This window comes from Calypte anna, chromosome Z, assembly GCF_003957555.1.
Source record: "Calypte anna isolate BGI_N300 chromosome Z, bCalAnn1_v1.p, whole genome shotgun sequence".
In the NCBI taxonomy this organism is placed as follows: domain Eukaryota; kingdom Metazoa; phylum Chordata; class Aves; order Apodiformes; family Trochilidae; genus Calypte; species Calypte anna.
The window spans coordinates 10,532,585-10,559,497 of record NC_044274.1 but is presented as its reverse complement, the minus strand read 5'-3'; the positions used below and the strand labels follow the sequence as shown (position 1 = coordinate 10,559,497).

The window sequence follows — 26,913 nt, the reverse complement described above, 5'->3', positions numbered from 1 at the left end:
CCATACATCCTTCCCTCCCTGCTGAGCCACTGTCTGTACACATACCCTTTCCTTTCTCCCCTGCCTTGTGACACATTACATGTTCTATGTCCCTGTGGCCTCCGTGATCTTCTAGAGCTGCTTTTCTTTCTTTCCTTGGCTCAGGATATGGCAGAGGAGGGAGCTGGAGCAGCCAGCAGAGGTAAGCTGAGACTGTTTTGCTTCACGGTCCTGTGCAATCCGCCTCCTCCCCTGCAAAATGCGGGCTGGTCCTGGCAGCGAGGCAGGGAGAGGAGGAGGCTGTACTTGGGGGCCAGCCTAGATATTTGGCAGGGTTGGTGGCAGCCCAGACACCACTGCACGACCATCTACAAACAGTGCTCTGCTGCAAAGGCTTTTGCCCAGGCTATTGCTTTCCCACATGAGCCCTGCCCATAGTTGGGTGACTGGTGCACCCCAACCCCTGCTTGGTAAATGCTCTAGATGGGGACAGCTGTGTGCTGGGGACATGTGAGATGGATCTCTCAGTGCTGAGGACCTTCCCTGGTGTGTAGCTTTGCCCGCTAGAAATTTTGTAACCCCAGCAGGACTCAGGCCACGTTCTCCTGCACTTTTCTCCTGCTGGGCTTGTGTTGGTCTCTGTCCCATGCCAGGGAGCTTGACGCCATCCCTGCTCCTTGTGGAGGCAGCATACCTGCTGCTTCAACCTGGCACAGCCTCAGCATCATCAGGCCCGTCTTGTACCAGCTTCCCAAGTGATCTTGGCATGGTATCAGCCCTGAGGAGGGTGGGATACAGCAGCAAGGCAAGTTTGGAAGTGTCTCTGCCTCCTCCGGGCAGGGCGGGTCCAGGCAGGGCTCCAGCCTGCAGCAGGAAGCCTCCCAAGGAGCCCAAGCCCTGGAGGAAGTGCCCCGGCCCCGTGGTGGGACAGGGAGGTGCCCGCAATGGGACTGCTCTCATGGTCCCTTCCTGTTTTTCTTTTCCACAACTTGAAGACAAAGTTGACTTTGGCATCTGGAGCCCTCTCCTTTATCCCAGATTGCTGCTCACCCCAGCCCTCCCCTTGTGCCTTCGCATGCCCAGTAGAAAGCTCTGTTTTCCCATGTCCAGCACCAAAGCATCTTCCACTGGGGAAACTGGGACTACAGCACCCAGCACCAAGCATCTTTATACACCCAAGCACTGAACTTGCTGCTTCCTAGTGGTCCCTGATGCCTATGTCATCCTGCCTGGATGCCTATGTCTCACATTTACAGGCTGCTGGGGCCATGAGACATGGGACATCCCAGTAGATGGGCAGGCAGGACTTCAGGGTGGCATGCAGACCTCTCAGCTACTCTGGGCATCTCCAGCTGCCAAATGGGTGGCAGATCCTCTCTCTAAAGCTTCCATCAGAGAGGAAAATGGTCTCCTTCCAGGGCCAAGGGCAGCAGGATGCAGTGCTGAGGAGCAGGTATGCATCTCCTGCCCCCAAGTTGCCCTGGTTACCAGAACTGGATGGATGTCCACAATATCTACTCAGGAAAGCCTCAGCTAAAGAAGGGGACACAGGACATACCACATGGGGACAGAACAACTGCATGTCCCCTCTTCCTGTCATTTCTCAGCTTGCCAGCACAAAGAAGGCACATGTTCCTGTGTGGATGTGTGAGACTTCGGTGGTCTCTGCTCCCCCCCAGCCAGCAGCAACACCCTTCTGCTTGAAGCATGCCTGGACTTTCTGGAGCTCATAATCATCCGCAGACAAGAGCTGCCAGCTCACATTCTCCCATTTTCCAGCCATTGTGCTCCTGCAATTTGAGCAGCCAGCAGCCTGTAAACCAGCACCTGGTGCTAGGAAACCACTGAGCTCAGTATGCAAATGGACCTACAGCTATGGGGTGGACATCACCCTTGCTCAACAGCATGCTACGGAAAACCACAGCCCTCATGCCCCCCACAGTGGTAGGGGAGTGGATCTGATGGTGGCAAGAGCAGGTTTCCAAGCAGAAAGGGGTGCTCATGTCATGCTGGTGACCAAGAGTGACCATGACACAGCAGGGAACATGTTGGTTGGATTGGATGCTGGGGCACAGAACCCAGAAGATGATGGCAGTGACACAGCTGGAGCTGGCAAGCTCTTGGATGCACCTGGGAAAAAGTAATGTGGCTATCGGGCCCAGAGGCCCAGGCAGGATCTGGCTGCTTTTATCTCCCCAGCTTGGTGACCTGCCTTAGCTTTTCAGTGACCGGACAAGAGGACCCTGGAACACAGGACGCCCACCAAAACCTAAGAAAGAATTTTACTGTAAGGGCAACAATGCTGGAGCAGGCAGCCCAGAGAGGTGGTGGAGTCTCCATATCAGGAGACATTTAAAACCTGCCTGGATGCCATCCTGTGCAACCTACTGCAGCTGAACCAGCCCTGTAGATCATCTCCAGATGTCCCTTCCAATCCCTAACATTCTCTGATTCTGTGCTTGCTCAGTGGAGAGCTCTGCTTCTGTCCAAGGACAGTGACACCCCACCAGCACACTGGAGATGGAGGGCTGACCCCCATTCCCCCAATCCAGAGTGAGTGTGCTCACCAGGGGCAGTGAGAGGCTGGGACCCCACAAAGCCAAGCATCAGCATGGGCAGCCCCTGTGCCCCTCCACCTGGGGTAGGAGTGCAGGGGCACACAGCAAGGGCAAAGGGTCCATGGGCACACACGCTGTGCAAAAGGACCCTTTTGGGAGGTCCCTTCCCTTCAGGCCCCTCTGCACTCCAGGTTCAAGGGCAGCCTAGGGGTCCAGCTGGGTGTAACACATCTCCCTGTAAGGGCAGGCACAGGAACAACCCACGCTGGCTCTGCTCCCCCCACTGCTGCTGCCTGACTTTCCACCCAGCCCCATCTGGGTCTCATTGGCACAAAGCTGCAGGGTCAGGAGGTGCCAACACATGGAAGCTATTAGAGGGACCAGATTGAGGCATGGGGAGGGGGCCACATGCTGAGCAAGGTGGGCTCTCTGAGGGTCCTGTCCCTGCTGCCATGCTGGTGAGGGCAGGGGAGATGTCTCAGGCAGTTGGTCTGGCACCCAGCAAGGGACAGCTGAAGGAGGGTTCTGTCTGAGCCTTTCCATGCTCCTGGGGAGAGCCAGGACCTGTTTGGTGACCAGCCCTGCTGCCTGAGCACCTTTTTTCAAGGACTGTCCCCAAGCTGGCATCTCGGTGCCACAGTTGGTAACCTCTCCTCTGGCCCAGCACCATCTCTAGGCTGGCAGTGCAGTGAAAATGCTATCCCCTTTATTGGTATCACTGCTCCATCCAGCCACAGCACAGCAGAGGGATAGGGAGGAGGGTATTTGGTCCCTTCTGCCTGCTGGTGGCCGGTGCAGAGATGACGGGCAGGGCTCAGCACCCCCTGATCACCGATGCCCGCACCCCTGGGAGCCTGTAACCATGGTTCCCCTCAACACTAGGCAGTGAAGTGGGGCTGGCTCAGCATCTCATCCCCATGTGTTCAGCAGCTCTTGGTGGCCAGGGCTGGCCCATCACCCTGAGTCCCAGGTGCCTCCAAGCTGGCAACTGGTGGGCTTGGGCAGTCCATAGTTCTCGGGAGCAAAGTCTCTCTCCTTAGGGTCCATCCTGCACCCCCACGATGCTGGGGGCTCTGGAAATGTCCACAGCTGTGGGGTGACTTGGGAGGCATGGGGTCCTTGGGGGCCAGCAGTGGCATCAAGTCCCACAGGTAGGCAAGCAGGTGCAGGGAGCAGGGATCGGCCAGGGCTCACTACAGGATCTGAGCCTCTGCTGAGAGAGAAGGCAGGGGGTCAGAGGGGGCACTGACCTGCCCCCTTCCCCACACCCCATCCCTTGTACCTCCCACATCACCCCCACACCCTGACTCACTTGGCCGTGCCTTCAGGTGGCTGGCAGCAACCAAGAAGTTGTGGGGTTTGGTCTCATCTTTGCCGTGTTTCCTCACCCGGAGCCTGGAGGGACAGAGCAGAAGCGTCTGAGGACCCTGCACAACCCCCCCATGGGCACTGGGACTGCCCTCATCCCTGGTGATGTCTGTCCCTGGGCACATCCCCATCCAGCTGTGCCCAGCCATGCCCATCTGCTCCAGTGGATCAGCTCAAGGACTACAGCAGGAGCTGGTCATGAGATCAGGCAGTACTGGGGAAAGGGAGGGACAGCAAAGCCATGGCATGGCAGGGAAAACTCAGCAATGGAAGGATGATGAAGGACCTGGGGACAAGACCATCAGGCAGTGCCCAGGGGCAGGACATACAGAGGTGTCTCAGTGCCGACCCTACAGCAGGAGAGTCCCCCTGAAGACAGGAGGCTTTGGGGAGATGTTAGAAGCAGCAGTGCGTTTGGGGGACACAGAGAAAGGTCCCATGTGGGCCCATCAGAAATAGATCAGTCAGGCTGGGGAGTGCCAGGTAGAGTGTGCTGGGAAGAGGCATTGATGTGTCAAGGGAGTAAGAGGAGCATGAACCACCTTATGGGGCTGGAATCAAGTCTGCTTGGGCTAGGAACCCAGAGCAGGGCTGGGGGGACATGGGGCACGCCAGGCCAAGGGATCAGGGACCAGAGTGGGATGGGGACAGCAAACATGCAGGCCCCTCCTTCTCAAAACCCAGCCTACCAGATGAGGACGATGATGACAAGAACAGCAGCCAGTACAAAGAAGGCGAAGATCCCCAGGGACACCAGGATAGCCATCTTCTCCAGGGGGTCACTGCGGTCTGGGACAGAGAGACTGTCACATCTGAGGGATACCACAGCCACCAGAACCCAAGAGCCCTATTACAAGCTCTTGGGCACCTTGGACACACCAGGGGCATGGGGTGAGAGACCCTTCCCACAACTCCTAGCCATGCATGTGCCCAGATAGGCAGCTGCCTATAGGTAGCCCCAAGTCCTGCCCACCACCTCCAGCTCTACTCACTGATGGGCTCAGGGTTTGGAGCCTGGGACGGCTCCTCAGCCAGGGTCTCCAGGCTGGCATCTGTAGTGGTTTCTTCTATTGCTGTGGTGGGTAGTTCTGGAAGGAAAAAGGAGAGGGGAACTGCTCACCCAAAATCATGGGCAGCATGCCAGGGACCCACAGAGAGGAGCGAAGAAGGGTGTCCCTGTGTCCCAGGGGTCCCACCAGACAACGGGTGCCCCCAGGTTGCTACTGGTGCTATGGGTACCCTGCTCTGCCCTGAGGCTGTGGAAGACAATCCCCAAATGTGGGGCTGGAAGTTGCTTTGAGCCTCACTGGAGCTCTGCCTCCCACCATGTTTTTTTGATGATGCACAGGACTCCAATTTCATGGTCAGCTTCTTAAAGTTGACCCCAGAAGGTGGGGTTGTTCTGGATGAACATGTGGGGGAATGGCTACCACGGGGAGGGGAATGGAGAGGGCTGCTGGAGGGGTTTTTCTGAGGGATGTCAGGGATGCTGGGGGCTTTATCCTGCCCTCCTAGTACCTCTAACTGGCGTCGCTCGGGCCTCGGCACTCCACTCGCTCCAGTTCCCTGCATCCAGGAAATCCTTGGCACTGACTTGGACCACATGCTCCAGCCCAGCAAAGGCATCCGTGATCACCTCGGAGAGGTTCACCGTCTCTACCTGTGCCCAGCAGAGGAAGGGCTGTGGAAGGGCTGTGGGACAGTAGGGTGCTGCCCTCCATGACCCCATGCCCACCCTACTCCCACTCCAGCTTTGCCTACCCTCCCCTCTCCCACCACTTACCACGGACCAGGAACGGTGGATGACTGGGCGGTACTGGAGCCGGAACCTCAGCTGGAAGTGGGGCTCCTTGGGCCAGGACGAGGGGTACTTCCAGCTCACGTAGAGCCGCCGTGGAGCCAGGGGGATGGGCTCCACTACCAAGCCCTCTGGAGGGTCCGGCTTAACTGTGGGGGTGAGGAGAGGGAGCCCCGGTCACCCTGTACTCAAGGACAGAGGGGTGTTGGGCTCCCTGCTGCCACCTGGGGCTGTATGCCCAGGGAGGGGATGGAGGTGGGGATGGATGGATGGATGGATGGATGGACAGAGGGATGGATGGGGACTCACTGATGGCCTGCATGGTGATGTCAAGGAGGCGGAAGCTGGAGCCCAGAGGGTTCACTTCAGTGATGTTCAGGCGGTAAGAACTCCAGAATTCAGATCCGTGGACGGTGCAGGTGCCAGGGTGGAATGGGTCCTGCAGGCATAGCCCCACGTGCCCGCTCTTCTCCCTGCAGAAGGGGAGGCAGGGTGGTGACAGGTCCCTTCCCACACACCAGGCATAATTTCCTGGTGCTGCCAAGATGGTACCATGTGGAGAGATCCCACACACCAAGAGTAGTGGAGAAGGAGGCCCCTGTTATGGCTCAGGCAGCTGCCCTCAATCCTCCAGAGCCCAGCATATGACTGAAATGATCCTCACCCAAGCCCCACAAACCTTCCTGAGAAGGTCCCTCCCTGAGGCAAACCCTTCACCCTTCAACTTTAGCTTTGGGGACTTGGTTCCCCATGGGGACAACTAGCCTTTGACTTGAGGACCCCACTGAGGAGAGTGGCAGAGGCTTTGGGATGGGGTCCAGACCCAAGGGCATGGGACTGGGGTGGGAGCCAGTCCTACCTCTGCTTCTCTTCACCCGTCTGTGATTTCTTCCTGCCATGGAAAGTGGGAAAAGCAGACAGTGAGCACGAGGGGACAGCACTGAGGCCAACCCCACCACGACCCAGAGAAGTGACACAGGCTTCTGCACCAGTCCTGGGGATCTGCTATGCTTCACCCTACTCCTCCACTGATGGAAATGGTCAGCACAGCATGGAGGATGGAGCTGATCCCATGCCCAGCCCTGCCAGCAAGCAGCCTGGCAGCAGGAACTGGGTGTCTCAAGGAATGAGTGCCCACGAGGGTCCTTCTCAGAGGACACCCCTCACCCCCCCTGGGTATCATCACACAGCAGCAGCAAAGGTGCTGAGATGATGATAAATGCAGCTTGCTTCTCCCTCACCCTATGGACCCCAAAATCCCCTTGTTCCCCAATGCCCCTCCCCACTGAGCTCCCACTGCTCCATGTGGGCTCCTCCCCAGCTCCCTCAGCTTTCAGCAGGGCTGTGCTCTATGGGCTCCAGCTGACTTCAAAGCAGCCTGCTCATTTGGCCTCCTGGGATCATTAGAATCAGTGATGCTACCAGGGTTCCTTTCATCCTGAAGGAGTGGAAGCTCTTGGCAGCTTGCAGAAGATCTGCTTCTCTTTCACAGCCCCCCTGGTGCTGGCAGAGCTCTTAGGAAAGGAGGGAACCCTCCTGTGCCAGTCCCCCAGTGCTGCTGAGGAACCCCTCTTGGGGCAAGTGGTGCTCTGCTCACCCCAAAACTTGATGTACCCCAGGGTGCAGCATGGTCCTTGGGGCAGGAGGTGAACCAGAGGTTGGGTCAAACAGCCAGCAGGATTTAGTGATTCTCCTTGGCCATGACTGAGGGCTCAACACATAACCTCCCCCAGCCCATGCCCTGTTGGGATACATCACCTGTAGGTTGTGATGTATCTGGTGGGGAGGAAGGTGTCCACACTGGAAGTCCAGGAGCAGGAGAAATTCTCATAATCAGATGCTCTGCAGGACACAAAGGGGACCCCAGGCAGGTCTAGGGTCCACGGGAGAAGCGAAAGTCAGCGCGGGGTCCCCCATCCCACAGCCCAGCTGGCACAGTCCACTCTTGCCAAGTACTTGCCAGGGGCGTGGGCACAGCTAGCCCATGCTGTCTGGTGTCACCCCCCCCCCACTCTCCCCAGTCCTCAGACATGCTACTCACGCCCTATCTGCAGGGACACGGTGTGCAGAAGGCCACTGTCCTTGCCATGGCAGCTGTATCTTCCTGTGGTGGCCAAGCTGGCTTGTGGCAGCACCAAGGCTCCCTCCCTGATGGCTGAGCCCTCTGGCAGTGCCATGGCACCTGCCCGCCTCCATTGCACCAGTGAGCTGGGGAAGGAGAAACCCAGCAGGATGCTCAGCCCACAGACCCACCTCACAAGCCATCCCATGGGATAAACCCCTCGGTGGGCACAGAAAATTACCTACCCAGGACGGGCGCCGGCGCACAACAGGGTCACATTTGTCCCCACCCGTCCATACTGCACACCTGGAGGGACACACACACATTCCCAGATGGGTGTTAGCACGCTGTACCACCCCCTGCCAGGGAGGTGGGCAGTCAGGCTGTACCTCCTGGGGAGCTAGGTGATGGCTGTGGGGTCCTGTTTCATGCAGGTACCACCACGGGGTGAAGGCCAACTGGGAAGGACTGGTCTCAGTTGGGGTTGGGCAATGGGCAGATGCAGGGTGGGGGGCTGGCCAGAAGACATCCATCACCATGGGGCTGACTCTGGTAGGTCTGTGCCCACCTAAAGGGGGACAGGGTGCCTCCAGAGTTCTCATGGCTGTGATTTTGGGGCTGCATGGATGGCTCGGGGGGGGGGCTCACCTTCTTCTCCCCAGCCCTCTGGGACAGTGAGGGAGGCTGACATCAGGGCTGCTCCCAGGAACACCATCACCCTGCCCAGGCCTGGAATGGAGTTGTGCATCTGGAAGAGCAGAGCAGGAAGGGAGATGGTGTTATCTCCTGCAATGGGATGGCCAGCAGGGTCCACAGCTCAGAGCATCCCTGCAGGACCATGCACCCAGCATGTTCCCTTTGTCTTATCCAGTCCTGCTGGGGACAGCACAGGGACCTTACAAGCAGGACCCTGGTCAGGACAGCTGGCATGGTCTGTGCCACTGTCACAACCAGTCCCTGTCTGCCAAGGAGTCCTCACACCTGGAGAGGGGATGCGAAGAGCAAAAACTGACCAGGAGTTTTGGGCTGCATGGGCTGACAGGACTGAAGGGCTCTTTGCCATTGCAGTCCAGGCCAGGTGGCCTGGCTGGCTCCCAGCCCCAGGGCAGTTGAGAGATCTGTGTTGGTGCATCTGGAGTAGGAAAGGACCAAGTAAAAATCTGGCCTGTTTTTGTTTGATAGGAGACAGCATTTAGACCATACAACCAGGGCACTGGGTCTGTGAGAACTCAGACTATAGTGAGAGTGGGGCTGGCTGTGGGTCCCACATCACTGCCCATCCCTGCACCCACTGCAGGGCTGGTCTGTGCAAGACCATGTCCTTCTAGTCCATGAGGATTCTCTGGGCCCAGGGAGAATAGCCCAAAATCCTTTGCTCACACTCAGAGACCACCACTGAAGGGGATGCTGAAGAAGGGACATGCACCCTGTTCTCCATGGGCCAGCTTCAGCAATGGAAGCTGGCCTCCCCATCCCAGTCCGTGGCAGACAGCTTTGCCCCATCCATCTCAGCCTGCATGGCCTTCAGATGCCCAGTCCAGTCTGCACTGTTCTGCACATATCAGGCAATGTCACCCTGTTCATCCCATCCAGCATCACCACCCACTCCAGCCAGGATCACCCCAAGGAGTCTGTTCTTTCTCACCCAGTCTGGGTGTGCATCACCCACTGTCACCCTAGCCACCCATCCAGCATCACACTGTCTGTGTCAGCCAGCATTGCCTTAAGGCACCATTCCAGCCTGCATCACCCTGCATGTACCAGACAATGTCACCCAGTCCACCCAGCCAGCATCATCCTGTCTGTGCCAACCACCAGCACCCCAGGGCATCCATATCACACTGTCCCTGCCAGACAGTCCGCCTGCCCCCAGCTGAATCACTTCTCCCTGGAAGATCCCCCATGCCCACTTCTCACAAACAGGCAGACATGTTTATTTACACCCATACTGCCTGGCTCTGCTCCTGGCTGCAAGCAGGCAGAGGCTGAAGGCACAGGAAGCAGAGACCTCCTTACCAACCCCAAGCACAAGCTGCAGCTTGTGGTCATTAATCCATGTCCCAATGAGTCTCCTAGGCTTGAAAGCCAAGGGATGAGGGAGATGCTCAGGGAGGGGATGCTCCAGCCCTGGAAATGTTCCCTGGAGCAGCTGCTGGTTCTTCTCTGGTAGGCAGGTGTCCATGGCTGCAGACCAAGCCATGCGATGAAGGAAATGAGAGCTACAAGGTGATGTGCTGCAACCCACCAAGTGCAGGGGGCAAGGAGCATGGCACCTCTCGTCAGCCCTGTCCTGAGCATGCCAGGCAGCCTCAAACACAAGCCCCACACAGAAATAATTTCATGAGATCATCATAAGCTTTTCCTACCAAACCACTCAGAGAAATGTTCCCAAGAAACATTAATTTAGAGGTCTCTGCCAAAACTACGCTGGTAACAAACTGGGAACATTCGGCCTGAAAGTAAAATATTTTGGTAATGGAAAAAAAAAGAGGACTTAAAATACACTTAGAAGCAACAACCAAAAATAACTCCAAACATCGTGTGGACCAGAGTTAAGGGGATGGTGCTGGAGCAGGGGGGGAAGGGACAAGGAGGGGTCTCAGGGAGACTGTCTTAGTGTAGAGAGAGAGAAACAGTTTTAAATAAAATAATTTCTTCTCCCAGCTGTACCCATTGTCGTCTGCATCTCTGTGTGGCAAGGGTCTACACTCTGCATGCTCGCTCACTGCAGATGAGAGTTTCCCAGGTCTCAGGGCTGTGGAATGCTTTAAGACCAGCCCTGGTATTGACAGCAGAGCCAGAGGCACCCCAGACCTTGGGGTGGTGGCACAGGGCATCCCTGCACACTCTGTCCCCAGCCACATCCCAACCCCTGATCTCCATGACGACCCTCCTAGCGGTCTCCTATCCTGAGGATCACCCTGCATCCTCCCACTCTCCAGCATCCTCCATCACAGGCTCCCCCCACTTCTCTCCATCCTCATCCCAGCACTCCATGAGCTCTGCTGCCTCAGATGGGCTTTTTAGGGTAGCTGCCAACCCCTGCCAGCACAGTGTGAGGGAAAGCACACACACTGGTTTCATAAACCACCCACCTGAGCATTGCCAAAACTTAACCAGCATAATTGAAGAAAAAAGAAACCGTGCAAGACCTTCCTCACCTGCCCAAAAGCCACAAACAAAAGGGGAAGGAGCTGCAGAGCAGGGACAAGACCCAGAATCCTGGGGTACAGCAGCATGGTGAGGGGCTGAGTGCTCCAGGCCAACCATAGCTGCCAAACAGCCTGCCAAGAAAGAACCCCTGTACTGTCTGCAACCAAACTCCCTTGACAAGGGGAAAAGAAGCATGAAAATCAATGCACACCTTCCTTGATGGCTCGGCACCCCCACAGACAGGCACACAGACAGAGAAAGCATCCCTCTATGTTTGCACCAGTGGTGACACATCCCGGGAACAGGGAGTCCCAGCACAGTGGTCTTGGAGCTGAGCCGGAACAGAGAGAACAATTGGAGCTTTTTTCCCTCCCCACATGCTAACCACGGCCTTAGAGGCATCTGACACCCGCCTTAAGCTGGGTGACCTCCTGCAGCCATGGTCAGGGCAAAGGGATCCATCCTGTCCCAGGGCTGTGGCTTGGCCCTTGCAGGGATGGCAGTGGTGTCAGACTCAGTGTCCTTGGCAGGGATGCTCTCATCAGCAGCATGGTCAGGGTGATGAGGCTACATGTGGCACCCGTGGCTGTGAGCCAGAAACGCAAGCTGCCTCTCTCCATCCTGCACTGACCCTGCTGCCCCCACTAGGCATTTTTTGAGCTCATCCAGAAGTTTTTGGGGAGCTAAGGGGAGAAATCCTGCCACAAGCCCCTCCTTGCATCCAAACTGGAATGCTGAAAGCCAAAGCATGCTTCAGTCATGTGCACCAGCACTGATGCCTGGGTGGGGTGTGACTGTCCCCCAGGCATGGCCACTCTGTGCCATGTCCCACTGTGGCCTGGCAAAACCCAGCACAGATTCCTGGGGGAGGCCAACTTTCCATTGCGCTTGGTGCTTTGAAAGACAGTGGATTTTGTTGTTTTGTTTTTTTTTTTTTTGCTTCATTTGAAGTCGCTCTTCAAAGAGAATAAGCCACACGCAGAGCTGAGGATGGTGGTGGTGGGGGCACAAGCAGAAGATGCCTTGCTGCAGGACTGAAGATGGTAGCATGGAGACATGGGATCCTCCCCATTAAGCACAGAAAACTGGGCTGCCTCTTAACCTCTCCCCAGGGTAGTCCAGGGCAGCACTGCTGCACCAAAGATGTGGCAAAATATCCAAGAGCATTTGGCAGCTCTGCTCACCACATGCTTGACACTGGTGGAGATACCCACCTGCAAAAAGCAGCTCTGCAGTGGGTGATGCCTGATGCTGGTCAGCTTTAAAACCCTGAAGATGGCACCATGCTGCACTCATGAGCCTTGGCTAGGGGATCATCCCTGTCCACACACCCCAGACCCTCCTCTCTGCCACTGCCCACCGTGGGAAACCCATCCCGTGGCCAAGAGCGTCAGTGTTTTGAAGCAGCAGGAATTTCCCTCTTCTTGCTGTCCTGCAGGGTTGGGAACACAGTCCCACCAACCCCATGCCCCCAGCAGTCCTGAAGAAGCCCTGGCATAGCCCAAGCCATCCACCTGGCCACTGATCTGCCCAGAAACACATCAGCATTCCACCCCTGCAGCATCAGTGACCTCTGCCATTACTGCATCAACGTGAACCTTCAGGGCAGGGGGAGCATCAAACCCTGCTGCTGTGACAGTCCCCTGCAAACAGACACCCTATGCCCCCTAAATGTCACTAGCCCAGCGAAAGCCCAGCAATGGGTGTTAGCAGAGAGGGAAGCATGTCCCCCACCACCTCCAGGGTGAAGCATGGCCCCCAGGACCACCAGCACTCACTCCCTCACCCTTGGGCACTGCTGATACAATGCTCTCTGAGGTCAAGGGGGGGAACCCTGTTCATTGTCCCCAGCCTCTCTTGGTGCCTTGGGCACAACAAAAAGGGCTGGTTTCCTCTGCACCCCTTCAGTGGTCTGATAAGCAACCAGAGGTCTCCATGCCTGCTGGGGGGGTACCATGCCATGCTGAGCCAGCACACTCACAATTGCAACCAGTGCAGTCCCAACACACTGGAATTACCCCAGTTAAACCAGTAAAACCAGCTGCAGCTTTTCCCTGTGAGGGCATGACATCCAGTAACAGTCTGAACACAGGACTAAACCCAGTACAGTCCCCCTGTGGAACTTTACTCAGGGCATCCCAAAACCCTGGGATCATATCCCACATAGCCAAGGAGCAGGATTAAATCTTATTCAGTAGGCTTTAATCAGTGGGATTAAACCACATTTAGCCCACGAGTGGGATTATATCCAGTGCAGTCCAAAACTGGGGTTAAATCCAGTGCAGTCCAAATTTGCTCAAATCCATCTGAGCCCAGGAGAAGAGTTAACCACAACTCAGCCAAAGTGTGATGCCCAACACAGCCCAAACGTGGGGTTATTCAGTCTGCATGTGGGGTTAACCCCAGTTCAGCCCAGATGTGGGGTTAAACTCCAGCTCAGCCCAAACACAGGATTAACCCCAGTGCCCCTCAGGGAACCACTTCATCTCAAAGCAAGGTACAACGCACATCTCCCTTCAGCCCAGACCAACCTCCCCACCACATGCCCTGGCGATGTCCCCGCTGATAACAGCCCCACTTGTGGCCATAGCCAAGCCCACACCACCCCCCCATCCCGAGGGTCACCTCTCTCCTCTGCAGGGCTGGCAGCTGCTACTGGGACTCGGAGCTGGGGGGCTGAGGGGCCACCCCACACCTCAGCATGGTGGTTGCTTTGTGGAGGTCAGGCTCTTCTCTTACTCCAGACGGGAAACTCCCAGCCCAACATCCCGATCTCCGCCTTCCCCTGCTCCATCCCATGGGAAGGAGAAGTCTCTGGCTCCTGGTTGTAACCAGAGGCATCAGCAAGGGCCAAAACAGCAAAGGCTGTCAGCAGCCAGCAGCACCGACACCAAGCCAACTGGCAGCGTCGCATTTGGAGGGGAAAAGGAGTCCCCCTCCAGCTCTGTCCCCATCCCCACACTCCTCTTTCTGAGCCATGCACGAGAGAAACTCCTAAAAATAATCTCCTGGCTGCAAAGAAACCTACCAGCACTGTAACTGTAGTGCTGGTGGGCTTCTTTACAGCCGGGAAATTATTTCTAGGATAGAAGGATAGAGTTGTTGGGTGGGCTTTGCCCCCACTGTCCCAAGCACAGGGTCATAGGATGGACTTTGCCCCCACTGTCCCAGGCACCGTGCCAGATCTGGGGACACGGGTGGGACCTGCCAGCAGGGAACTGGGCTACCCTGTGATTACAGTAGGGTGGAAAAGGCTTTTCCTGTCCTGGGAACATTTTAGGATTTGGGATACTTTTCTACCTCTGGGCTCAGCCCAGTCTGGCTGAGGTCTCAGCAAACATACAGCTTGGAGTATGACAAAGCAGCCAGGTACCAGTCTGCACCTCAGCATTTCACAACCCCTTGCCCCATCAGCATCTGCATCTCTCAGAAAATCTTCCCCCTTAAGTTGGCCCTGGAACAGACACAAGATCTTCTGCATCCATGTATGTAGGGGACAGACACATGTATGAGCACACATGAGAATGCCACACACAAGCCCAGGTCCTCCTGCTGTTCCTGATGAACTCCAGCTTGGAGTTGAGAACCCTGAGCAGGAGAGGGGCCCCACAGCATCCCCCTGCCTGGATCTCCCCCCATCCCTCTCTGTGCTCTAAAGCTGGCCAGTGGCTGGAAGCCATGTGCTCAGCTCCATCCCCGAGGCACGAAGGCATCCAGGTCAGCCAAAAAGCTGGGCCAAAACAAACAGCTCACCTTACACAAACACTTCTCCAGCTATCAATTTGCAGTCACTCCTTTTGCAAAACAAAATCCCTTCTGGGCAAGAGAGAGATTTCAGGTGCCATTAAGGGCCACTTGGGCGGCCAATTAAAGCCACCACCACCAGCAGTGTCCCCACGTGGGTGGAGGGTGGCAGCTGCAGACCCCTGGCAATGTGTAATGTGGAGGTGCTGTTGCCAGGCTCTGGCACCTGGTGGGATAATCACAGCTTGTCTTCTCCAAGCTTGGAGGCAATCCTGCCTGTTTTGCTAAGGAGGGGCAGGCAGCCCAAGGGATGCAGCAGGGTGCAAGGCACATGGCACGGATGGAGGCTGGGGAAAACAACTCACTGCAGCAGCATCTGTGTCCCCTGTCCTGTGACCGGTCAACCAGATGGCAGGCCCTGAGCCAAAAGGAGAGGTAGAGAAGTGGGAAAAAGCTGGGACAGAAGCCCACCACCAAGGTGGGGGGGCTGCAGCTCAGGGACAGAGGGAGGCTGTGCCCTCCCTGAGTTGAGAAGTTTGGAAAAACACTAACTGGCTCATTTTCTGCTAGCGGAAAAAACCCCCCCCAAAAAAAAACCCAACCCGAGTTCTCCTGAAAGATTAAGTGTGATTGTATCCAAGCTGGGGAGGGGGGGGAAAGCAGGGTAACATGGTGAGTGTGCTGACACATCTCCTTCCACGATGCTGGAGAAGTGCCCCGGACCATTTAGTGCCAGCTCTGTTTACAGGCTCCTATTGTCTCCTTTTTTAAAATTTCTTCCTTTTGGGTCTTCCTCATCCCTGATCCCCCCCCTCCCTACTGTCCCCAACCCTTCCAATATTACAGTTCAGAGTAAACAAAAGCAAGCAGCCTCTCACTCCAAACATTTCAGCCATCCCAAACTTTCTCCGGAGGGGGCCTGCGCATGGAATTTTCCTCGCCCAAAAGAATTTCGAAATGTTCCTGTTGCAGAGGCCAAGACAGCTCTAAAATCCTTCACAAAATCCTCTGCACAGCCCCAGCTCTGGCCAGAGACACTAAGTTGCCAGTTGCCACCATGCCCCAAAATCCATCCGTGCACAGCCTGGCACACATGCCAGAGGGAGATGGAGGCACCTCCCAGCCTGTGCAAACCCCCTCCATCCCCAGCACATTACCTGAGGAGATCCAGCAGGTCCTGGTGAGGTCAGATCCTACTTTTTATATTTTAAGCCACTGCTACAACTGCCATGTGACGGTGATGCTGGTGCAAAGGGCTTGGGTGCATTGCAGGGGCTGCACCCCAAATCACAGGCAGATAGAGCAGGGAGGGAAGGTGTGCTGCGTCAATCCCTGGGGACGGAGTGGGGGCCACAGAGCTGTCCCCTGCACATCCCTGAGAGACAACACATGGAGGGCAGAAGCACACATCCTTCCATATCAGCCATAGTGATGGGTGCCACCTAAGGGTGTTTCTCTCTAGCCCACATCACACAGTCAGGGTGTGCTCCCCGGTCCCAGAAGAGGCAGGACTCAAACATGGGCAAGCAGAGACCCCCAAGAGATCCCTCACCTCCAGCCAGGCACAATCTAAAGTGGGAACCTGCCAGACCCCAGCATGGGGTGTTGGCACTGCTTAGCCCGCCAGCAATGGGGGCTTCAGGGTGGCCCTTGAAACAACCAGGGGGATATAAGCCCAGCCAAAATGCCCCACAAGAACTCCAGCAATTGCGGGAAGAAGCATCCAAAGCTCAGCCCAGTGTGGATTTGGCTGTCAATGCAAGCCATTGTGGTGGCCTGGCACACTGGTGTCCCCCGTTTGCTTTCCCAAATGGTCCTCAGATGAGTGTCACTGCATAGGAGGTCCCACAGCCCACCACGCTCCAGGACACACCGAGGAGCTCCCAAGTCCTCCCTCCCCAGGCAGACAGATTTTGGGGGCTGCACCCCTGCTGTCACCCCAGGAGGGCACAACCCTTCCCTAACCCACTGCATCCCACCCCTCTCTGCAAAATCCTGTCCCAGTGGGCTCAGAGCCCCATGCCACTAGAGCAGCTCTGCCAGGAGGGTAGATACCTCAGCTCCACGCAGTACAGGGGTCTTGCCGTGGGACGGGGCTCCAGCAAGTGACCCCGTTGCTTCTGCACCATCTCCTTTGCACCGCCTCGCTGGGCTCTCCTCCTCTGCAGAGGCTGCTTGGTGTGGGATGGGTCCCTTACCCCCTCCCCCTCTGCAGCATCCCCTTCCCCTATAGAGGGGCCAGGCAGTGGCTGTGTGGGGAGCAGAGCCCCCAAAACAGCAGATGGGGTCTGTAAGGCGAGGCTCCCCCAGGTGTATTTTCCTTGGCTAGGGCTCAAGCTCATCTAATTAAGAGCTATAGAAAACATATATTAACAAAAAAAAAAAAAAAAAAAAAAAAAAGAGAGAGAGAGAGAGAGAGAGAATCTGAAGGGGGGAAAAATACACTCCTCCCCTCTTTGCTGGGGCCCAGGGTTTGGCTGGGGTTTCTCGGCAGGCCAAGCACAGGCGATACAGGCTCTGCTGGCAGCAGCCCGGCAAGGGAGGGGTGTTTGTGGATATTAAAATGCACTCGTAAAAAGAGAATAAAAGGGCAGCCTTGTTTCTGAACGAGTCTCCAAGGCTTTCCCCTCTCCCGGCATGCTCGGCACCTGGCCGGCAGCACAAGCAGCTCCCCCTTCCCGCAGCCCCCCCCTGCCTTGGTCCAGGACCAAGATGCTGCCTGCAAGACCTCAACCCTCGTGAGGTGAAAACTGGCACTTTCGTGTGGGAGCAGATTTCGGAGACAACCCCCCCCACACCCTGCCCCTCCTCTGCAGACACTCGCACCAGGTTAAAATTACTGCTGGAGCTTCTGAAAAACTCCGCCCTGCACATCCCTTCCTCCAGACCCCTGCAGCTCCCTGCCTCCCCCTGCCTGTGTGCAGGCAAAGCTGCTTGGCCCCAGATGCTTGGCACAGCCACAGGCAGCACTGCTGGCCTTTCACTGCCTGGCCTCTGCCTGCTTCCCCGACAGAGGCAGAACAAAGTGGACGGTGTTTTGGCCAAGGTTTAAAATTAGCTCCCTGTACCCAACACCCTCATCACCCATGCATCACCTATGCACCCATCGCAGGGTGCCACGTGGCTCACTGGTACCCTGGGGTCCCCCCTCATCCCCAGGGGGCTCTCTTTTGGGACCTCTCTCCTGAAGTGAGATGCTGCCTCCCTGCAGCATCTTCTGTGTGTCCTGGATGCTGTGCCCAGCTCCCAGGAGTTTGGGGTGGGGGGACACCATCATTGCCCCTCTTGTCTAGCCAGATACCTGGTGCACACCTGGCTCTGCCCCACCCTCTCCAAGGGGAGGAGGAGGGGGTACGGTGGGCTGTGAGCCCACAAGCCCCCTCATGCCTCCCCATCCTCATTTCTCCTTCTTTTCCCTGGCATCACCCCAAAGGCACAGGCTCACCAAGCCCCCAGCCCCACGGGGCACACTCAGTCCCCAGCCATGGCCCTAATGACTAACACCCCAACAAGCGAGCTGGGTGCCGCCAGGGCGAGCAGGGCCCATCCCTTGGCCGTGTTTCCTTCCCGCCGTGGTGAAATCACGTCTGGAGAAAGCATGGGGAGGGAGCTGCTGGGTCATCTTCCCCCCCAACCCCGCTGCTTCCCAGAGAGGATGCACTCACTCCCTGCCCGCTGGCTGCAAAGCCTGCATCCCGACAGAGGGATGCTCCAGGCACGCAGCTTGTGAGAGAGCCACAAGTCCCATCTCCTCCTCCTTGCTCCAGACCCTGTAGCAGCATCCCAGCTGTGGAAATGGATGTGGAAATGCAGCAGCAAGCCCTAGGGCTCATAAAAGCTCTCCTGGGGAGTGAGTAGGAACCTCTAACCTCTCTCTAACCTCTCTCATAGCGGTGCAACCCTGCCAGAGCCCAGGGTGGGGGGGGAAACTGGGAGACACCACTGGCTCCCCTGTCACAGTGGAGCGAACCAGCTCATAGGAGTGAAGCCAAGCAAGCTGGAAACACCCCTGGGCAGCACCAGAGGGGACGGTGAGGGACAGGCCACCTCTGCTCACCTCCGACCTGGCACACAGCACGTGCCGGCTGTGATGCTGGGTGACTAATGCAGCTCTTTAAACGCCTCCGCCGGCACGGGAGCGTGGCTCCGGGTTAGGGTTTAATTATCTGCCTTCCTCCACAGCCCGCCCTCTACTCTTGCTTGAACCGCTGTGGAGACCCCGGGGATGGAGTCCATCCCCTCCCTGGACGGAGCTGCTGGCACGGAGCGAGCAGGGCCGCAGCGGGATGCTGGCTGGGAGCACGCCGAGGCTGCAGCTGGGGGCTATAAAAAGCACGGCTGCGGTATGAAGCCAGGCACTGAGAGGGGAAAAAACCATAAAATCAGGTGGTGGATGAGACGGGCGTTTGCTTCTTGCACCAGGGTTGGCTGCTCCCCACCATCCCATCCCTGCTCCCTGCCCGGCCACCAGCCCGGGGAGGCTGGGGAGTAGAGGGCTGAGTTCTGGCAAAGGATGGAGGGCACAAGGCTGGGCTGGCAGGAGATGGCAGGGCTTAAGGCTGGGGGAACAATCGCTGGCTCCAGCATGGGGGCTTCTGCCCAGGGTGGAGGCATCCCAGCCCACCCTCTGCCCAGCCCCAAGACACTGGATTTGGGCATTTGTGGTGGTGGATTAACCCTGCCCTGATTTGGTGTCAGAGGTGCCAGAGAGGTGTCAGAGTGCTGGGAGAGGGCTGGCACACTGACACCAAGAGTGAACACCCCAACACCCAGGTCCCAACAAGGACCTCACCCAGAGGGGACAGGGACAGCACAAGCCAGGGACAGACAGGGCTGGCAGGAGCTCCCCGCTCAGGGACACACCATGTTTGCACAAGTCTGAGCTGGGGAAGGTCAGATTAATTTAAAATCTGAACAAACAAGGAGAGAAGGCAATGCCAGAGCTTGCCTTTCCCAGTGAGGATGCCCAGCAGCGGGGCACAGCATCTGCAGCACAGCTGTGCCCAGCCTGGGTACCAGCATGGCTCAGCCCTGGGGCTCACATCACCCTAGGAGGGCTGGGACAGACCCAAATCCCAAATCCAATGCCCAGGAGCCTCCCTTTTCCGCAAGGAGCTCCCTTGGCTGAGTCAGTGTTGGCAGCAGGAAGAGAGGCTCCCGCTTGACTTCGCAAAATCCCTCCAACCTCCAAGGGGAAGCAGCCAACCCTGGACCCCTATCCCACCAGGAACAGCACCAGGGCTGTGGTGCACAACATGGTCTTGGGAAACAACCAGGAGATTAAAAAAAAAAAAAAATCGCTTGTGGGTCAAGAGGAAAATGGAAAAAAAAAAAAAAAGATTTGTGTTTTCATGCCAAAAGTTAAATGAAAACCAAAACATTTTGTTCTAAATGATAGGCCTTGTTTAGTTTTCAGTGGTTTTACTTTTTAAAAATGGTCTTGAGTTAAATCGAGCTAAATTTGGCTTCCAAACATTACCTTGGGGCGGGGAATAAAATAAGATTTTAAAAAAAAATATATAATCAAAACATCTCATTTGGAAAATGTCAGAGTGAAACGCCACAGCTTTTCCAGGAGCCCTGGGAGAGCTGCAGCTGGGCGCTGAACCCAGCCTCAACTCACAGCTTGCAATGGCCTTCTCAAAACGACCTCTTTTCCTCTTTTTTCCACCAAACCAAGCAGCTGCTCTGCCAGTGGGTGGCGAGGAGGGCTTGTGCCCCAGGGATGTCCCTCCTGCCCATGCTGGTTCCTGGGACCTGCCAGGGCATGGAGAGACCTTTCCAAAGCCAGCAGTCAAGCGTGTGAGCTGAAGCTGATCTGAGCTACTCTCCAAAACTCCTCTTTAAATGTCTTTTCTATTAGGTCAGCATTCCGGTGTCGCTCGGGGAAGGTGGTTACGGCCGGCAGCCCGGCATGCAGGCTCCTCAGTGCTGGCTGCTGGCTCTTTGTCAGCGAGCAGCCTGCCCACGCTATTAAATTACAGAGAAAAATGGATCATTTCACCAAAAATTAGGTGCAAGAACCTCTCGTGTGGTGGCGAGGCGAGATGGAAACTGGAAATTCATAGAGCTGGCCGCAAATGAGGCCCCGTTCCATTCTCCTCTAGTAGTGGCATGGGATGATGGAGAGGCATTCCCTGCCATCCCTGAAGCACTCTTGAGATGGAGATGCAGTGGCCACATGGCCAGCAGAGCTGCTGAGGTCCCCCGTGTAACCCAGGGGGTTAAAAGCTGCTGCACAAACTCTCTGCTCGTGATAGGCAGGGAAAATAAGTTAAAAAAAGGCCTTTTCTGGCAATGGAGGGTGAAAATCCTCCATGTGCAGCTGAACTTGCTCACCATTAACCACACTGCTGGACTCAGGGCTCATGGGGATGCAGAAGGACACACTGAAAACTGAGGTGATCTTCCCTTGCTTACATCCTTAACCCATCCCAGGTCCAGCATAAGTACCACTGCCACTCTATCTGAGCCTAGGCATCTCCACTCCAAGTCCAAACCTAAGCACCCTGCCAGCCAAGAGAAGCCCTCTTAGGCCTTGGAGCAACCTGGTCTAGTGGGAAGTGTCCCTGCTCATTGCCAAGGGGGTTGGAACCAGATGATCTTTAAGGTCCCCTCCAACCCAAACCATTCTGTGATTCCACCTCCAGAGCAAACTGCCCAGATGCCAGAGATGCCTGAAAGCCCAGCAAGTATTTGCAGCCTCCAGCTGTGATGGAGGGATGGGGATCTGTATCAGATCAAGAGCTGTGCCAACAAAGAGACTGACCACTCTGGAGCTCACACTGGCTGCATCCTGCTCCTTGGATGCTCCCAGTCCTGCAGGGATGGGGACCACGACAGCTGGGGACCCCAAGGCACTGATTAGTATTTTGGGTGATGGTTGTACAAAAATCCCACCCACAGTCTCAGCTGGAGAGAAGGGACAGAGTTGGGTGCAGGATTGGGCTTGCTGAGGGAAAAGGGGCACTTCCCTGAGCACAGCCATGCTCCAGCCAGAAAGCTGCAAAACTCAAAGCTGGACCAGCCTCAGAGGAGCTACGAAACAGCCCCCTTGGGAGCCTTGCAGGAGCTAAAAAAATCAAAAGCAGCTGAGGCACTGAGGAACCCCCTGGGGTTGTGTGTTGGCCCTTGCAAGACAAGGATGGAGCAATAGCTGGTCGGGTCCACCAGCTCCTCCTAAGCCCGTAGGCCTCAGGCAATACTCATGGAAAGCAAAGGGACAGGCTCCTGCAAACCTCCCCAGGGAGTGGGGGCTGGCCCTGGCCCTGCAAGAAAATCTGGGGAGGTGCCAGCTGGCCTGGGTACTCTTCGTGACAGTGGCTTTTGCAAAGCCAAGCCAGGACACCACAGCCAAGACATCTCCAGGGAGCTTTGTGGGGATGTTGAAGCACAGCTGTCAGGAGCTCTGTCTCAACACCAGCACAGGGCTGGGCTGGGCTGGGCTGGCCCACAGTGGAGACCCTGCATGATGGCTGTTTTGGGCTTTTGCTAGATACTTTTGCTAGTGGAATTGTGCCTTTCATATTGTTTTTGAAATTGAGAGGCACTGATGCCCATGCCAACCTTCATCAAAGAGGGGCTGGCAAGGTCCCTGGCTCCAGCTGTGGCTATCGGTCTGGCCAGGATGAAGTGTGTGGATTTTTGTTCCCAAAGGAAGGGGCTGGTGAAAGCACAGGAAGGCAAAGGAAACAGCTGGATGGGCATCGCCCCACCAGCCTGTGGGGACATTCTCCAAGGGTGCTGTGCCAGCAACATCGCCCCTCACATGCTTTTCTGCAGGGAGATCCAAACCTCTTATTGCTGCCAGAAGGATGGTAGGCAGTCCCCTTGTCCCCTGTTCCCCCTGAGCCCAAGGTGGAGTGGAACTCAGGGACAGTCCCTTTCTGCTGAAGTCAGAAGACCTTCTCCAAGCTTCTGCAAAGAGATGCTCTCCTGAAGCTGGCACCTTCTCCCATCCCCTCTTCCGCTTGGTGGGTCTCCAGTGTTGGCTTTTCAACATGGGTCAGCATTCTTTGTTTTCACTTTAGGAGGTGAGGTAAACCTTAGACAATGCACAAATGACCTTTTCACCATCAGGATTTCATTAGATGAAGGAGCCCTAAACTTTTCCACCTATACTTATAAGGCAATCGCTGTGGGTCCAAACCCATTTTTATTAGGCTGTTTCTATTTTGGCTGCCTGTGTATTGAGAGGAGGGACCAGAGCTGAGCAGCCCCTGGGGAGCCCCAGGATGATTTCCAAAATGCTTTCACATCCTCCCCTTTCCTGGTCGATGCATGGCACTGGTTCCCCGGCCACTGCCACCTTCATGGGCCAGCCAGCCCCACATCTGACCATGCCAGGTTTCACCTGAGGTCTCTCCAGCCTGCTTGTCCTCTCCAAAAACATCTTCAGGAAATGTCATTGAGCAGAGCATGGGTGGATGTGACCTTCTCCTAGCCAAATACTTCTGAAATCCTTTGTAAGCAAGGACCAATCCCTGCTGAACAAGCCCAGGCTCTGCTTGCCTCTGCTTGGTCAGATGACACCACAGCACACAGTCCTGGCAGGACAGAGATAACCAGGTCTTGACATATTTGTTGTCCCTCTTCTCCTGTACATCCCCCACCCCAAACACCAGAGGAGGAGGTAATGTTTGCCAGATTTTTTTTTGCTGTCACAGACTCATACCACTTGTGAGAAATGAGAATTGCACCTTTCAGCCCAGACTGTACTGGAGAGCTCAGGACACACTCCAGGGGCTGTGGGTGCTGTGATCATCCAAAAGAGCCTGAAGCTCACCCTGTCCCACCAGGGTGCCAGGGTGACTCAGAGACCTGGGAAGCAGCCAGACTCAAGAGATAATTCCTATTAACACGCTGATCCCTGATACCACAAACCTGCTTTTAATTTCCAGAGGAATTTTCCTTTTCCCATGGAAATGATCTATGGGAATCTGGCTGTTAAAAAAGACAACTCAACCACAACTGCAAGGCATCGGCACCCTTTCCCACCTTCACAGCCCGGATGGGAGTAGAAAATCATCACAGAGAGCTACAAAGAAATTTGCTGGCAGGAATTCAGGTCGCAAGGTCACTACATCCCCAATTGGAGAGATCTGGTGATTTTCACACATGCAATCCTATTGAAACCACAGGAACACTTAGAAAAACCAAAAGCTCTATAAACATCCCCAAGAGTCACCCCAGACATCCCAGGGCTAATTCCTGATGCTGGCTTTGTATCAGCATCCCAAATGACCGCAAGGCCCCAGTGCATCACCCTTAGGGCAGAGCTCCTGTCCAATCTAAGCCCCAGCCTTGGCTAAGTCTTTGGCAGGGGCAGAATCACCCTCTCCCATGCCTGAACAAGAAGAGGGGAAAAAAAGCTAGGAGATGTGCCCATATTTTCCAAAGGGAGAAAAGCAGAGCCACAAGCCACCACCTGCCCCCTCCTGTGGGAAGCATCTTGTGAGGGGTTTTCCTTCAGAGCCAAACCCACAGGAGAAGAGCAGGCAGGAATCCTTTGGCTTGTTCAACCTAACGAGGAAACTATAAATACAGCAGGGTAAACACCGGAGAGGGAGAAGAGGTCTTGAACTAAAAGCACAATGTTGGCACAAACCCATGGGGAAATAAGCTCTCCAGGAACGCATTCGACAGGAAACTGGAGGGAGGTTGAGCCCTGCATGAGCAGGAAGAGCCTGGAGTTGCCTTTGAACAAGAGCGGAGTGGAAAAAGAGGGTTTGAAGTGAGTGTTCAGCTAGTTCATGGCAGGTGACGGTGCTGCACACTATCACCATCCACAGGGCCTTCCCCAGTCAGCATGGTCCAGGCAATCAGGGGGAGAAGGGTGGGGGAGGTGGGGCATCTGGTGGGCTAGGGGATGCCGGTGTGAATTGCCTGGGTGCCCACCCAGCAGGTCAGTTTTTGATAAAGCAAGCAACTTCAAAAGGGAACTGCCTCTGCTACCACCATGAAGACATCCGGGAGACTCGCCGCACCATGAGTCATTCATTCATGCTTCACAAAGAGGTCCTGGACACAGCCAAGCATCCTCCTCCCCCCGCTGCCAGGACAGCTCTCTGGGACAGGGAAAAAGTGGCTTATCAGATACCATCAAGTCAAGTTTTCCCTTCCCTATGAATTTCCCAAAAGACTGAAGTTCACAGTGCAGGAGGTAGGGCAAAACCAAAGCTGCTCTTCTCACAGCTTCCTGCAGGCAACCTCTCATTTCAGCTGCATCCCACAGGATTTTGGACCATACCCCAAGGATCCCTTCCTACCACCCCACTGGACCCACAACCTTTGTCCACCCACTGATGGTGATATGCAGCCCTGTCCATCTCTGTCCCCCAGCTCCATGCCTCTTTGGCTGCCAAGGTCAGTTTGCAGGTCTCCAGAAAGCAGATGTGGCCCCTTTCAATCCACCATAAAAAGGGCCATGTTGGTGGAGCAGAATGTGTGTGGGTGCTACAGGGATGTTGTGGCTGTATTCTGTGCCCATCCTCGCCCCAGCAGGCTAGCTCACAGCTCCCTGTGAAGTTCCTCTCCCCCGTACTGGGCTGAGATGCTGTGGGTTCTGTCCTGTGCTGCCCTGTGTGTAACCATACCATGATCTACTGTCCTCCAGAGGCAGAGTGCAAACACCCCACCTCCTACAAACACGGCAGCCCAGACCTGGCTGCAACCTTCAAGGAGCAGGCACTTCCCAAGGCCCTAGGCCAGCCCCAGGGCAGCTCAGCACCAGCTACACCAAGACCAATGGACCCAACACTGATTTGGGTACAGCAATATGTCCACAGATCTGCAGATCTGGGCTTCTTCCCGTGATTGAGACCAAAGCACAAGGAAAACGAGATTTCCAAGGCACCTCCTGGACCTGTCACAGCAGGGTCTGGGTTTGCTGACAGTCCCAGCAAAGCTCAGCCCTGCGGCTCTCTTGCACACCTAGAACCACCCCGGAGCCAGAGCTTGAAGGGGACCTCGGGAGTGACATAGGCGGCCTGGGCACCCGCAGGGGCTGGCAGAAGACAGAGAAGTCGTGATTGTGATGGTGTCCCATAGCAAGGAGGGACAAGGCAGGCTGAGAGCCCTGCGAGTGCCTGTGCACGGGAAAGCATCTCTTTCTGCGCCTTTCCTAATTAGGAGCAGCTTTTCCCTCCCCAGACCCCCAGGAGAAGAGGGGGCCCTGCCAGGGACACGCTTTTCCTGGAGGTGTTCCAGCCTTTCTCCAGAAAAGTCCCCTCGGAGACCAGAACGGTGGAGGGGGGAGGGGAGATCAAAATTCGGGAGAGGGGAGAAAGACGGGCGCCTGTGGAGGCTGGGGAAAGGGCTCCAAGTTTCCCCTTGGGGAATTTCGTCCACCCCCAGAGCATCTCCGGGCGCGCTGGTGGGGAAGCACCGGGTGGGAGAGCAAGTGCCTGTCAGCCACTTTGCGAGGACACACACCTCCCCCCCTTCTTCCCTCCCCTCCCCCCCAAAAAAAACTTTCTCCGTACGGCCGGAGCCCGGGGAGCTTGCCTGGAGCCGCACGCCCCTCACCGCGGCGTCGGGGAGGCTGGTGGGGAGGACACGGGGTGAAAGCGGAGGAAATGTGTGCGTGGGTGTCCTACCTTCCTGCGTGTCGCCGGGGCTATGTGTCCATGGTGCTCGGCGAAGCGGGGCCGGGAGCGGGGTGCCCGCGCCGGGGCTGGTTGGGTACGGTATCGCGGGCGGTGCGAAGCCGCCGGGGCCGCCGGGGCCGCTCCATTGGAGCAGGGCGCTGCCAATCTGCCGCCACCGCCCCGGGACGCTTCCTGTCTCCGAGCCGCCCCCCTGCCCCGGGCCGCCCCCTCCATTGCCCCCCGCAACCCCCGGTCTTGGCCGTCCCGCACCCTCCGGGTTGCGCCGTTGTGCCCCCCGGGTCTCGCTGTTATCGCTCCCTGTCGGGGCTCTGGGTTCGGAGTCCCCCGCGGTGCGCACTGGTGCGTGGTGACCCCCCGGGAGTTCGGGGTTACCTCCCCTCGCACCTCCTTCATGGGAAGCACCTGCATTCACCAGTCCTGACTGCCCCTCTCCCAGCATCCCGGAGGCGTCGAGGCAGGCAGGTCCTCGCTTGTGACTCAGTTTCCCTGGCCCCTGGGAGAGGCATTGCTTTGGAGGTTTTTTTTTGGTTTTGGTTTTTTTTGTGGTGGTTTATAGTGGGTGAAATCTGGCCCTAGGGCACCTGTTCCTAAGCTGGAGTAAAGCCTCGTTCCTCCTCATGGCTTTCAGTCCCTGTCAGCACA

At 56.3% G+C, this 26,913-nt stretch overlaps 1 protein-coding gene across 2 annotated transcripts; it reads right to left on the bottom strand.

The window, feature by feature from the left end:
* Positions 1-2,320: 2,320 nt before the first annotated feature.
* IL11RA (interleukin 11 receptor subunit alpha) lies at positions 2,321-26,340 on the bottom strand. Of its 2 annotated transcripts, none has more exons than XM_030467805.1 (13): positions 26,260-26,340; positions 8,414-8,513; positions 8,011-8,071; positions 7,745-7,911; positions 7,462-7,576; positions 6,563-6,595; positions 6,013-6,176; positions 5,689-5,852; positions 5,424-5,565; positions 4,898-4,993; positions 4,595-4,694; positions 3,850-3,932; positions 2,321-3,750 (listed from the first exon to the last, which is right to left on the bottom strand). In XM_030467805.1, exons 2-13 carry the CDS (start codon positions 8,511-8,513, stop codon positions 3,731-3,733), a joined length of 1,245 nt encoding a protein of 414 aa, XP_030323665.1. In that variant the 5' UTR covers positions 26,260-26,340; the 3' UTR covers positions 2,321-3,730. The 2 variants fall into 2 exon arrangements, with proteins under 2 accessions (XP_030323665.1, XP_030323666.1); XM_030467806.1 differs by having other exon boundaries at positions 2,322-3,747.
* Positions 26,341-26,913: the final 573 nt, after the last annotated feature.